General features: G+C 38.6%; 1 protein-coding gene across 2 annotated transcripts in view; it reads left to right on the top strand.

Annotated features, from left to right (window-relative positions):
- GFPT1 (glutamine--fructose-6-phosphate transaminase 1) overlaps positions 1 to 13,354 on the top strand; it is a 62,453-nt gene that overhangs the window by 30,162 nt on the left and 18,937 nt on the right. The window contains exons 8-13 of one of the 2 annotated variants that reach the window (XM_070379346.1): positions 718 to 797; positions 997 to 1,050; positions 3,907 to 4,012; positions 5,932 to 6,095; positions 7,372 to 7,467; positions 12,229 to 12,326. In XM_070379346.1, the coding sequence (XP_070235447.1) occupies positions 718 to 797; positions 997 to 1,050; positions 3,907 to 4,012; positions 5,932 to 6,095; positions 7,372 to 7,467; positions 12,229 to 12,326 (598 nt within the window). The remainder of the gene's footprint in view (positions 1 to 717; positions 798 to 996; positions 1,051 to 3,906; positions 4,013 to 5,931; positions 6,096 to 7,371; positions 7,468 to 12,228; positions 12,327 to 13,354) is intronic. The other variant, XM_070379347.1, reaches the window with a different exon arrangement.

The raw sequence follows: 13,354 nt of genomic DNA on the forward strand, positions 1-13,354 counted from the left end.
AGAGAGAGGAGTCTTTAAAAAGTCAGAGGAACTAAGGATAAAGTGCTGAATGTTCATATATTGTTCATCTATCAAAAGAAAGTTTCCATTTAATGTTAAAAATGAGAAACTTTTTAACGTATCATCATAGAACAGGGGTCTGCAAACCTTTTCCGTAATAATGCAAGCGTGCTCAGTTGCTTCAGTTGTGTCCAACTCTTTGTGACCCTGTGGACGGTAGCCTCCCAGGCTTCTGTGTCCATGGAATTCTCCAGGCAGGAATACTGGAGTAGGTTGCCGTTCCCTCATCCAGGGAATCTTAGCGACCCAGGGATGGAACCTGCTTTTCCTGCATCTCCTGCATTGCAGGCAGATTCTTTACCCACTGAACCACCTGGGTAGCCCTTTCTATAACAGGCCAGATAGTGAATATTTTAGGCTTTCTTGGCCATGCCATGCCACTCAGTTTGCTGTTGTAGTGTGAAAGCAACCGTAGAAATAAGTAGAGGAATGGGCGTGGCCATGTTCCAGTAAAAGTAGACAAACCTGGCTGTGGGTCATAGTTTGCTAACCTTTGAATATTTTTTAAAAACTCATTCTTTTGTTACATCTGAAGTCGACCTCAGAGGGAGAATTTAAGCATTATTTGAGTAGCATTCCCTCATCATATTTACATTTTGTATCATTACTGCATTATTTATAAAAATGGTTTAATTCTGTTTAATTTTGTACTAACAGACGAGGAAGCCCTCTGTTGATTGGTGTACGAAGTGAGCATAAACTGTCTACTGACCACATTCCAATTCTCTACAGAACAGGTAAAAACTATTCCTATATTATGGTACGGGGAAAATGTATAAATTGAGTGCAGTAGATACAAAAACTTGTTTTCCATAAATTGATTAAATGCCCATTTGATCAGATCCACTCATATATATAGTTCTGTCTAGACATGAAAAGGATTTGTTTTTGTGATTTCTCTGACGAGTAGAATTTTTTTCTGTTGTATATCCTTAGCTAGGACTCAGATTGGATCAAAATTCACACGGTGGGGATCACAGGGAGAAAGAGGTGGGAAATGCACTCTGCATGGATGGGGAGGAACCTTTATCCTCTTTTGTTCATTCTTTACTAATTCTTTGTTCTTGGAGTGAATGAATGTGCTGGGCCTCTAAAAATGTGCTTATTTTATGGGGAAACATATTTTGACCTTATTTTTCTAATTTGCAGAGTATATTTTGTCTGTCTGCTTTTGCCATTTAGAAAACTGCTTTTAATAATTTGTTTCTTTAAGATCTCTGAGATTTGAGGAAATGGTTGAAATTGTAACTTTTTTTCCCTTTGTTTTAAATTAAAATCATGTAGGATATATTATTATAAATAAGATGCTAAGATTAGGAAAAGAGCATTGTGTGTTAGGCTGTTATAGATTGAACTCCATGGTAGTTATTTGAATAATTTAGCCGAAATATGTTTAAATGGATTTTGTTTTATGCATGACATTTTACTTTTCGATTTACATTCGATATCTTGATTGGGTTTGTTTGAATTTGGAATTTAAAAAAAATTTATGTTTGAAATTTATCTTTTCAGCCATACAAACTAGATCATTTTATTTAGCAAAAAATTAGCAAAAAATGATGTGTTCTTTTAGTTTACCTTTTTACTAAACACTTTCTAGGTAAAAGACACAGGGAGTGGTAAATTCAGGAGATTGAAACCCATATTATTGATGCATAATTCTTGGCTTCTTAAAAAAGATTTAACAAAGTACTCTAAACCTATTCATCCTTAGATAGTGGCTGCTTTCACTATTTTATCTAGAGCAGACAGTTATTTCCTTAAATAACCTTCAAATCCTGAGGTGTTAGAATTTATTTTCCTCTTCTCCTCCAACTCTTTTTGGAAGTAAAGCTAGTCTACCAGTATAAATTTTGGATCCAGAGTTTCAGGTTTCTTTTAATGATTCTGCTTGTGTATATTTATTACTTACATGTTAACATTGTACATTGTCTTAGGCTGCTTTTAGAAGCAATAGAAAAATATTGGCTAAGATCTTAAGAGGCTGGAAGAAAACTTTGTAATGAGACAGATCTTTTTGAGATCAGGAGTTGTGTTATAGTAATCCTGATTTTTTTAGCTCTTAGTAGGTAAAAAGTTTTTGAAGTACAGCCTCTTGTTGAAGAGGCTGTGTATAGGGGAAAACATGGGAGTGGCTTTCAGGCATTGCTTTTTCTCCAGGTGTAACCACTGACCAAATAAAGTAGGATGATAATAATTGTTTTCCACTTAGATCAGATGAAATAATCAACAGATGGAAGACGTTTTACAGATTGTAAGAGTCATATAGATGTATGTAAGCAATGTTCATTTAAATAGGCAGTGATACCTTAATTAAGTATGCCTTGTTACTTGAAGAATGAAATAACCAGTATTGGAAGAAAGAATATGGTGAAACTCAACCCCAGTAGGACATTTTATAAGCAAAGCTAGTTGTTTTTATGTAAAAAATGTAGGTACTAGCCGATCCTTTTGCTTATTTTTTAACTTACTTTTTCACATACAGTAAAGTTCGTTCTTTCTGATGTACAATTTAATGAGTTCTGTCAAACACAGTCAGTTGTATAACCACCTCCACAGTCGAGATACAGAGCAATTCATCCCCTATAAAGTTCCTTCAGCTGACTCTGTAGTCAACCCTTGTCCCTGTATCCAGCCTCTGGCAAACACTGACCTGCTTTATCTTTCTGTAGTGTTGTCTTCTCTGGGATGTCTTCTTATACTTATTTTTTAAAAGCATGGTGTCATTTCTACTGTTGGGTATGGATGGGAAGAGCTGTTTTGTTTTCATGCCTAAATTACATCAAATAATCGTGGACTGTGGAGAACTTTGGATATATGTTACTAAGAATAGTTACTACCAAGTTTTTGTACACATTGATTTTAAAGGATGGACACAGTATGAGTTCTTACAAGTGTATTTATAGTATTCTTGGGCCATTGTGTCCATTGGTTATAAGGTCTGCTGTGTCCTGATCTTTGAGAAAGGTGCTTTTTTGTCTCTGAGAATTTATATATATAGTTTTAAGTTAATAGTATTTTCTGTATTTGGCTAATTGGTCAAACTTCATTATACCTTCCAGTTTTGACTTTAGTCAAAGAGGAAAAAGAAATTCTTCATCAGTAGCTTAACAAGTTAAGTAGAGATGCCAGAATTCTACAGTGCTAGAATTAAAAGATGTTACCATTACAAAAGGACTACACTTTATCCTGACTTAAAAGAAATGTAAGAAAATCCAGTTTTTTTTTTTTTTTTTTAAGAAAGGAGAGGTTCTGGGTTTATAGTTCCAGTCCTTAGCAATAGCTGCCTTGTATGGTATACCACAGTTAGAGAGTATCATTGTTTTGTTTTTAAATCAGAATTAGTGTAGCCTGAACTTTGATTTGTTACTTACCTTTAAAATCTAGAGAAGTTTTATTTGGAGGTAACACAAATATGCCACTAGCCTTCATTTTATTTTTCATTGCATAATTTTCATATTTTTAATGTAATTTTAATGTTTAAGTGCACAAATTTATATGTATGAATTCCATTAAGTTTTGTTTAAAGTTAAAATTAGGCTATACATACATTTAAAAAGTTAGTGACATCATTTGCCTTTTACTTGGAAAAGAAATATTACATTAAAAAATGCATAACATAGCACTGTATATGCCACGCTGTCTGATAGTTGCTCTTTCACTCTGTGCCCTTTGTTCTTGTTGGCTTATTGCATGGAAATAGGGTGATCTACCTGGCATTGAAAAGTTGCTGGAATTATTTTGCATTGCTATGGTTTTTTTGTTGATTTTGTAGAAGTTGTGTATACTTAGAAATCAGCCATGGTTTTCTATGTGTTTGCTGATTCCTTTAACTCCACGCTCTAGGCAAAGATAAGAAAGGAAGCTGCAATCTCTCCCGTGTGGACAGCACAACTTGCCTTTTCCCTGTTGAAGAAAAAGCAGTGGAATATTACTTTGCTTCTGATGCAAGGTGAGCATCATTGGTTGATACAGAGAAAATTTTTAGTAAAGCTTCTTAGGCTGCAGGAAACCAAAAAGTCATTTTGTATAAATCTAGTCATGCTGTATAGGAGAACTTTGTTAATTAAGGTTGTGAAGGTGACCATTCTGGGGTCCTAGAATGTCTTTTCTCTCAATTTAGAGTATGTAGGTCCATCTGCAAAGAAGAGATAATGGTCATTGAGACTTGTTCTGATATATTTACTTGGAGCTCATGTATTTTTTTTGTCTCTTTTTTTAGAGCCATAACCCAGGTTTTATGGGGAGGAGAGATTTTATTTATTTATTTTTACCTGTTTTTTTTTTTTTTTTTTTTTTTATTTTGTATTGTGGTATAGCCAATTAGCAATTTTGTGATAGTTTCAGGTGAATAGTGAAGGAACTCAGTCACATATGTATCCATCCCCTCCCAAACTTCCCTGGGAGGAGAGATTTTTAGATTGGAGAGTAGAATGGCTTAGCATCATACCAGTGAAAGTATAATTGCTTACCTAGATTGTAGTTTTAATCCAGTGTGGACACATCTTTTTGATTGAAAAATAACTGGCAGCAAAATCACTTATATAGGAAATAGTACTAGACTGAGACATTTTGAGAGAAAATGCAGTAGGATGCTTGGAGGCATTTATAAATGAAATTTAAATAGTAATGAGGGTAAAATGAAATCACCCAAATTGCCAGCAGGTGTTTGAGTCATTCATTGTGCCTGAAAGTAAGGGAACCTAAAAATGAATATTCATGCAGGTTAGGACTGCAAAGGGTGTATTATCTCAGTGGGAAAGCAAGCCTCACTATTTTCTGAATTTTACAGGTGTGTAGGGTATGTAGTCAGTGCTGAGATGTGTCATTGCTGTCATTAAGTAGGCTTGTTACAGAGTTGACAGTTTTGGCTTAAGTGAGCTGGAAGTTATGAAAGGATTTCAACATTTTTTCTTTCACTCATATATTCATATTGAACACTCCAGCAAAGTAATGTACTGGGCTCAAGAGACAAGGGTGAGTAAAAATAAAAATATTACTTGTCCTTAAGGATCTCTTCCTTAATGGGGGGAGACAGATTTTAGTGAATACTCACCAAGTATAGAATTCCATTTGTGACAAGAGCTACAGAATGCTGTGATAGAGGGATTTAACTTTCCTAATGGTACATTTCTTTAAGAGAGTGATGTTTGAACTGAGACTTAAAGAGTTACTAGGAGTTAACTCGGTGAAGAGGTGGAGGGGAAGAGCATTCATTCTCTGCAGGTGCATCAGCCTGTGAGAGCTAGAACAGGTGTGAGTGTGGCTGGAGTAGAGAGAGGAAGTTTGGTGGGAGATGAGGCCAGAGAATGAGGTAGGGGTTGTGGTAAAGGCATTTTGCTATTTTCCTGAGAACTAAGGGGAAGGTGTCAGCTGGTTTACTGGGTGAGGGAGAAATCTTGATTAGAATTGACCTTTGATACACATTTTGGCAGAAATGGAGAGTGGATGGAGGGAGGTTAGAGGGAACAGGGGTGGAAGCTAGGAGGTTGCTGCAGTAGTCCTGTGAGGGCTGGTAGTAACTTGAACTGGTTTGTGGTGGTGGACACAGAGAAACTCTGGGAAATATTTAGGAGTTAAAATTGGAGGACTTGGTGGTGAGTAGGATGAGAAGGAAATAACCATGCCTTCTGATCTGATCTCATCAAATTTGGCTTTGGTTGTTAGACTGAGGTTTTATTTTCATTGTCTGTATTGACCACCCCCTCCTTCATTTCTCTGTAAGGAATAGCATTGATAACCAGAAATGTATCAGAGATACTGCCAGATGCAACTTTGTATTTAAACTTGGTCCTTTTGTTCTAATGATAGTTATATTTATAATAATCATCCTAGATTATTGATTGTTCTGTCTCCTGGAACATTTTGTAGTGCTGTCATCGAACACACCAATCGCGTCATCTTTCTGGAGGATGACGATGTCGCCGCAGTGGTAGATGGCCGTCTTTCTATCCATCGAATTAAACGGACTGCGGGAGATCACCCTGGACGAGCTGTGCAGACCCTCCAGATGGAACTCCAGCAGATCATGAAGGGTGAATGTTTTTGTCCTGTTATAGCCCAGTGTCCTCGATGGAAAGGATACATCCTCCTTCCTGTCCTGGTGTAGGAATCTGGTGACACAGAAAATAGTGAAGGGTTCACACCAGAAAGGGGGATGATTCTTTGGAGAAGGTATCTGCTCATTTGACCATATTCTGCTACCACCTAACTCATAGTTTGTTGTTTCTCACATTTAAAAAGAAATCAATCATTTAAATAGTACAGGGAAGCCTGGTGTGCTACAGTCCTCGGGGTCACAAAGATCAGACACGACTGAACGACTGAACTGCACTGATATTTTTAAGATGCTTTATAAGCATAGTTTGTGTTCTCTTCTTTATTCGTCTCTTCTCTTTGTGCTTCAGCTTTCTCATATATGAAGTGGAGATCATAGGACTTACCTCATTAAGGTTGTTTTGGGGATTAGCCCTGACAGCAGTGCCTGACATGCTTAGTGAGCTCTATATAATGTTTGTTTCTATTAACTATTGTGATTATGGTGATAGGGGTTTTTATAGTCCTTTCTGATGGGGTTGTAGTGAAAAACGAGCTAAAGTTTATTGCATAATGACTATATATGTCAAGTCTTTACTATATTAACCCACACTACCACACTATGACGGTGAAGGCAATGGCACCCCACTCCAGTACTCTTGCCTGGAAAATCCCATGGATGGAGGAGCCTGGAAGGCTGCAGACCACGGGGTCGCTGAGGGTCGGACACGACTGAGCGGCTTCGCTTTCACTTTTCACTTTCATGCATTGGAGAAGGAAATGGCAACCCACTCCAGTGTTCTTGCCTGGAGAATCCCAGGGACGGGGGAGCCTGGTGGGCTGCTGTCTGTGGGGTTGCACAGAGTCGGACACGACTGAAGCGACTTAGCACCCTTAGCACCACACTATGAAGTAACTGTTAGAACAGATTTAACTGGTTAAGGAGTTTCCCAGAGCCTCTTAGATAATAACAATAGAACCATTATTTGAATCTAGATCTGACTCTAAACCTTAAGCTTGTCTCACTCCCCTGTTTTGCTGTAATTGCATATTTTAGGTATACAGTTAATAAAAGGCTTTTTTCTCCATACTTGCTTATTTTTCTTCCCATAGGGTAAAGTGTCATAAATGAATATTGTTCTCTACTGCATGACCTTTTGTTTAATTTCATTTACTAAGGTTATATCGAAGGAGATAGACTTTTACTTGAATACAAATTTCTTACCCTTTGGCTTGTTAATTTTTGTTTTAATGATACAATTTATATTACTTTAGGCAACTTCAGTTCCTTTATGCAGAAGGAAATTTTTGAACAGCCAGAGTCAGTTGTGAACACAATGAGAGGAAGAGTCAACTTTGATGACTATACTGGTAATTACATATGAACTATGTTATTATTTCAAAGTCTTATGGGGGTTGACATTGACAGCCTTATTAGAGTTCATTGTCCTTTATAGCCTTATAGAATAACTATGGCTGCCAGCTATCAGTGGAGCCCAGTCCTCTTTTAAAAGTCCTTCAGTGTGTGATTCCACTGATACGAGGTTATATCTAAGTTATCCTTAGGGGCTGAGGAGAGGAGGGAATGGGGATTTAGTGTTTAGTGGATATATATCTAAGTTAGATTTGTAGAGACAGAAGGTAGACTAGTGGTTAGCAGGGGCTGAGGAGCAGAGAGAATGAGATTTAGTGTTTAATGGATGCAGAACTTCAGTTTGGGATCATGAAAAAGTTCTGAGATGGGTGACTGTGATGATTGTACAACAATGTGAATGTGCTTAATGCCACTAAATTATACCCTTACAGATCATTAAAATAGTAAATTTTATGTTATGTATTTTACAGTAAAAATAAGGGAATAATAAGTAATGGTTGCCAGGAGCTGAAGGGATGGGGGTGGGGAATGGTGAGTGACTACTAATGGACATAGGTTTTTTGGAGGTGATGGAAATATAAAATTAGATAGAGGTGATGGCTGTACAACTCTGAAATACTAAACACCACTAACCATACACTCTGAAAAGGTGAATTTTATGGTAAATGATAGCATATCTAAAATGGTTATGAAAAATGTATAAGATGGCTAGAGAGTCACATTTGAAAATTGTTGTCAGTTATGGGAGTATTTGGGCTTCCCTGGTGGCTCGAACAGTAAAGAATTTGCCTGCAATACAGGAAACCTAGGTTTGATCCCTGGTCAGGAAGATCCCCTGGAGAAAGGAATGGCTACCCACTTCAGTTTTCTTGTCTGGAGAATTCCATGGCTACAGTCCATGGAGGGTTGCAAAGAGTCGGAGACGATTGAGCGACTAACACTTTCACTTTCATGGGAATATTAGGGTGATCTTCCTGGGACAGGGAAAAGTCCTTCAGTGTACCATTAGAAACATTGAACCCATTTTCAGTTCAGAGATCTTTTATTGAACACTTGCTATTACCAGGGGCTGTTCTGAGCACTGAATTCTCAGAAGAATGCGATGTGGTCCCCTTATTGGGAAGCTTACTTGTATCTGTTCAGCCTAGGTTTTTTCTCTCAGTTTATAAATGAGTGAGATGTGAACTTCCCAGAGGTTTTCAAGTGTTTGCCTAATGCCTTTTGTGGTACTTTGTCTTCCTGTGTGTGTAAGGTGGGATGATAGTGCAGCTCTGGTCTTATTTCTGAAAATTCTCTCTAGACCTTGTGTCATAGGATTTTTTGCACTTAGTAAAATGAGTTTGAGATTGACTTTCTGTGGTCATAGAAGATCAGATTGGACATTCCTTGTGACCAGTTTCATAAACAAGCTTTGGGCTAAACTTCTCAGTGTTAGGAATCAGTTTTTGAGAGATTTTGTCTAGTACACAGAAATCTTTTCCTGAATTTGTGTGTTAAATAATAAATGCCTTCTCCTTTTTGTGATGTCCTGCTAATTGATAGAGAATTATTTCTCTGATAAGTGTGGTTTTTGTATACTTCATTGTCTGAGAATCATCATACTCTTTCTCAGCTAGAGAGATTTCTCGATGGCTGAGTTATAAGTGACATCTGCAGGAGGAGCACCATGCTGAATGCATCAGGAGCTGTGGGAAAGTTCTCTCTGCTGTGGTCTCTTCCTCTAGGTTCTTAGAAGGCGGAGGATTTGCATAATTTTACATAATTAACTATTTAAAGAAAGGTAAAATATGATAAATGACATTAGACCCACAGTTTAGTGTTGAAATGTTTAATGTTGAATTGAGAGAGAATGAATCTGTGTGGACAGGGGGCCAGGCCAGGTTCCATGATGTAGGCAGATATAGTTGTAAAGGATTTGGAAGGTTGGAATAGGTGACAGGGAATTGGGAGCTTTGCAGCTGGGTAGAATGCGTTAGCTAAGGGGAGATAGTGGAAAACCATCAGACGTTTATTTGTGATACAATGTGTAGTCCGGTTTGTCTGCCATGTCTTATACATGAAGAGGGGTAGGGAGCAGTAAGTCTAGGCAGGAGGATGAGAGGATCTGTCAAGGAGGGCCTTGAATGCCTTCTATTGTGTATGAAGGGTGCCTCCCTTGTAGAAATTACAGAGCTTTTAGGAGACTTAGGAGAGGCTTGGGAATGATCCTAGCTTTGCTGAAGCCAGGAATGATCCTAGCTTCATTGACGTGACCGGACTACCAGTCTCCAGTGTGCACTGGAGGAATGAGAGGCTGAGATGCAGTCACCAGTTACAGTGTTGTCCCATCTGGGGTAAAGCGATGGGGAAGGGGAGGCAAGTGGAGGCTAGGACAGAAACAGGAGCATTGGAAACCAGAACCTGCATCTGCTTGTATGGGGCGAGGGAGTTGTGGAAGGTGGTTGAACTGAAAGAACTGGGAGAGTAGCAGTAAGCAAATACTGTTACAGCATGGAAGGGAAGTAAGATTAGGAAAAAGCGTTGTTTTATAAAGGAAGAGAATAAGATGAACTTTGAGAAGTCATGATTTTAAAAAGCACTTTTATCTATGGTATGTGTTCCTCATAAAAGTTCTGTAATATAAACAGGATGACTGTTATCTTTTTTTATTGTTAAGATAAGGAAGTTGAGGCTCTGTCAGTTTGAAGTCTTGCCAGAGGTCATACGGCTGGTCACTTATGGAGTCAGTCGGGCCTCCAGCGTTCAGTGGTTCCCACTCCTCCAGCCCATCCTCCAGGCGCTCCTGCCACAGTCATGATCTCCCTTACCAGGAGTAGGAGTCTCTCCAGAGCATCCATTCAGACCATGGGCGACTCCTTCCAGAACTCTCCCAGACACCCCTCAGCTAGCAGGGAATGGCAACCCACTCCAATGTTCTCGCCTGGAAAACGTCATGGACAGAGGAGCCTGGCGGGCTATAATCCATGGGTTTGCATGGAGTTGGACATGACTGAGCAACTAAAACACAGACAATTTTAAGGAAACACTTAATGACCAGCTAACCTCATGGTCCAACCTTCCTGTCCTTCTTGGTCATCATCTGAAGTACTGGTCTCTCCGATAGTCTGTCTGCTTTACACTTAGTCATCTCCAGACTCTTTTGCTTTTCCATGACCCCATACCTAGATTCTTAAAGTTGTTTACTCTCCCCCGACTCACATCTTTTCAGTACCTGCTGAGGTCTGTGGAAAAATGCCAGAGACAGAGCTATACGTAAAGGAATAGCAAGGCCAGTCTGGCTGGAGTGGCCTTGGTGAGAGGGCAGATGCCAGGAGGTGAGGTCAAAGTGAGGCAAGAAACAGGGTGTCTGCCTCCTGAAGGCCATGATAAGGAATTTGGACTTTATTCCAAAGTTTATTTGGGAAGCCATTGAGGCTTCTCATTATTGTTTTATATTCTGCTTTACTCATTTCTTAAAATAGAGAAATACAGTATGCCCTCTCAGTATTGAAATTTAAAAGGAAGAATATAAAGTTATTCAAAAATATTCAAAAACCTATATCTTGCTTCCATTTTATAACTAGTTAAGGTAGAAAAAAGAGTGGAGGAGACAAAGAGCAGGGGCAGAGTAGACAGACTGATGGTGAGTCAGACGGAGAAGGAGTCTGCTCACGGGCGTGCTCCTCACTCTCACAGTCAGATGCTGAACTGTCTGATAGCCACACAGGCCTTGGACAGTGTGTTCACTTGGTAGGTGCTCAGAATATTAGTTGAGTGATTGAATAAATGCTGGATGAAACTTGCTCACAAGTAGAAAACTAGCCATGTAACCATGTGTAGAAGAATCCATAGACAAGGCACCTTTAGAAGGATACATACGTGGCTATAGAGACAGACTCATTGGAGGGTTTTGATATCAGATTTGTTTCTAAAGAATCCCTCTAAAAGATCATTCTGGCTGTGTGTGGAGAAAGGCTTTAGGAGGCGGAGAAGAGGTTGGAGAATGTGATCCAGGGTAGAGATGTTGAACTCGGGTGATGACATTAGAGGGGCAGTTTGAAGGTAGGGCTCTCAGGACTTGCTTGTGTAGTGGTTGTGGGGCAACCAAGGATGACCCCGATGTTACGTGAGTGGTTGGCATTTACTGAGATGGGAAAGACTGAGAGGGGTGTGGTATATATTGTGTTCAGAGCACTGTTCTGGGCACGTAGTAGAAATGAACATAAGATAATTTTTTTTTCCAGATAGACTTAGAGATAATTATATAATAAAACTTGACTGTTCTTAATGTATAATTCAGTGAGTTTTTACAACCTCTTACAACATGGTCATAATCCTAAACAACCTGTACAACAGTCAAGAGTTAGCAAAGATCCTTCTTAAAAATTTCCCCATGGCCCTTTTAGTCAGCTCTTTCCACATCTCCAGGCACTAACATCTGCTGATCTATTGTCTGTGTTCTTACCGTTTTTGCCTTTAAGAGAACTTTTAATCTGAAGAGAGGAATGTAAAAATGACCAATCAGGGTAGGTTGTGGTAAATACTGTAGTTGTGTAGGCATGTTTGTGCAGTGAGGAAGGTTAATTACAAGTTTGGGGTGATCAGTTACATTCTGACTTATTTAATTTACTTTAAAAACTAGAGAGAACTGTGTTTCCTAAGAGGAATATGAACAGCAGTGTTGTTTTCCCAGAGAGGCAGTGGACACTCTTGGAAAGTGATTACCTGTTTCATATGGTTCTTTCCTAAATAATTATGTCCACAAACTTTCTTTTCAGTGAATTTGGGCGGTTTGAAGGATCACATTAAGGAGATCCAGAGGTGTCGGCGTTTGATTCTTATTGCTTGTGGAACAAGTTACCATGCTGGTGTAGCAGTAAGTGGCTTCTTAAAATTTTAACTGTGTTATTTTGGTTATTAGAAAATATCTGCAGACAAATAGTACCTCCAGTAACATAGCATGTAAAACTATTTTTTTTTGTTGTTATTGTTAAAACATCATGTTTTCATGTTTTGATGACAAAAATCAAGAAGGTTGAGGAAAGGAATTTTAATAGCTACTTGGAATTACTTATCAATGGATCATCTACTTTAGAAAGGTCCTTAGATATACAGGTGGACTGCCTGCAACTGACTTAACAAAAGGCAAAGAGTGGCAAGTTCTTGTGCCCTCCTGGCCTTGTGGTTCACACCGCATGCCTGCTTCTGTTAGAGCAGTTCCTGGGTTTTGTGTGTCATTGTTCACTTACCTCAAACAGGGGGATGGGGCAAGTGAACCTTAACAGGATTTTACCTAGTAAGCACATTTCTGCAGAGAAAGAACGTCTTCTTTTTTGATAGACTTGACTGTTGATTTTGGAAGCTGAAATTCTGTATCAAAGATGTGTGTTGGTTCTCAGTATGGAAATATGGGACTTTAACAGTCTTTCAGTCCAATAGATCAGATCCACATGTAGTTACACTGTAAAGAGACAGGTTATGTGCTATTGATACCAATTTCTATAAGTACAAAAAACCCTTACCCACTCAGTTTCTGCTTTAGGATTGATTTCCAAAGTTCATGACAGTAATTTTTTAATTTGCTGGGGCATAAATATTACTTATCTACAATCGTGGGAACCATTCATTTGATGAGTGAGTAAACCAGCCCTTGCCTCTCAGTAGGCTTTGTTCTCTCTCTTCTCCCTCCTTCCCTACTTCCCCTAAATTACATGGTCCTAAAAAGGAAAATCTGTGCAGTTTTGAAGGGAAGAGTTGTAAGTAAGTAATTGTTTTGAGCATTAGAAATAAAAAGAATGAACTAAAGACATTAGTGTAAATTAAGGGATTGGTTAATTAGTGGTGGCTTAGATCTGTTACTGAATGAACCCTCTATTCAGAAATTAAAAATTGATTAAATGTTTC

This window comes from Bos mutus, chromosome 11, assembly GCF_027580195.1.
Source record: "Bos mutus isolate GX-2022 chromosome 11, NWIPB_WYAK_1.1, whole genome shotgun sequence".
Lineage (NCBI taxonomy): Eukaryota > Metazoa > Chordata > Mammalia > Artiodactyla > Bovidae > Bos > Bos mutus.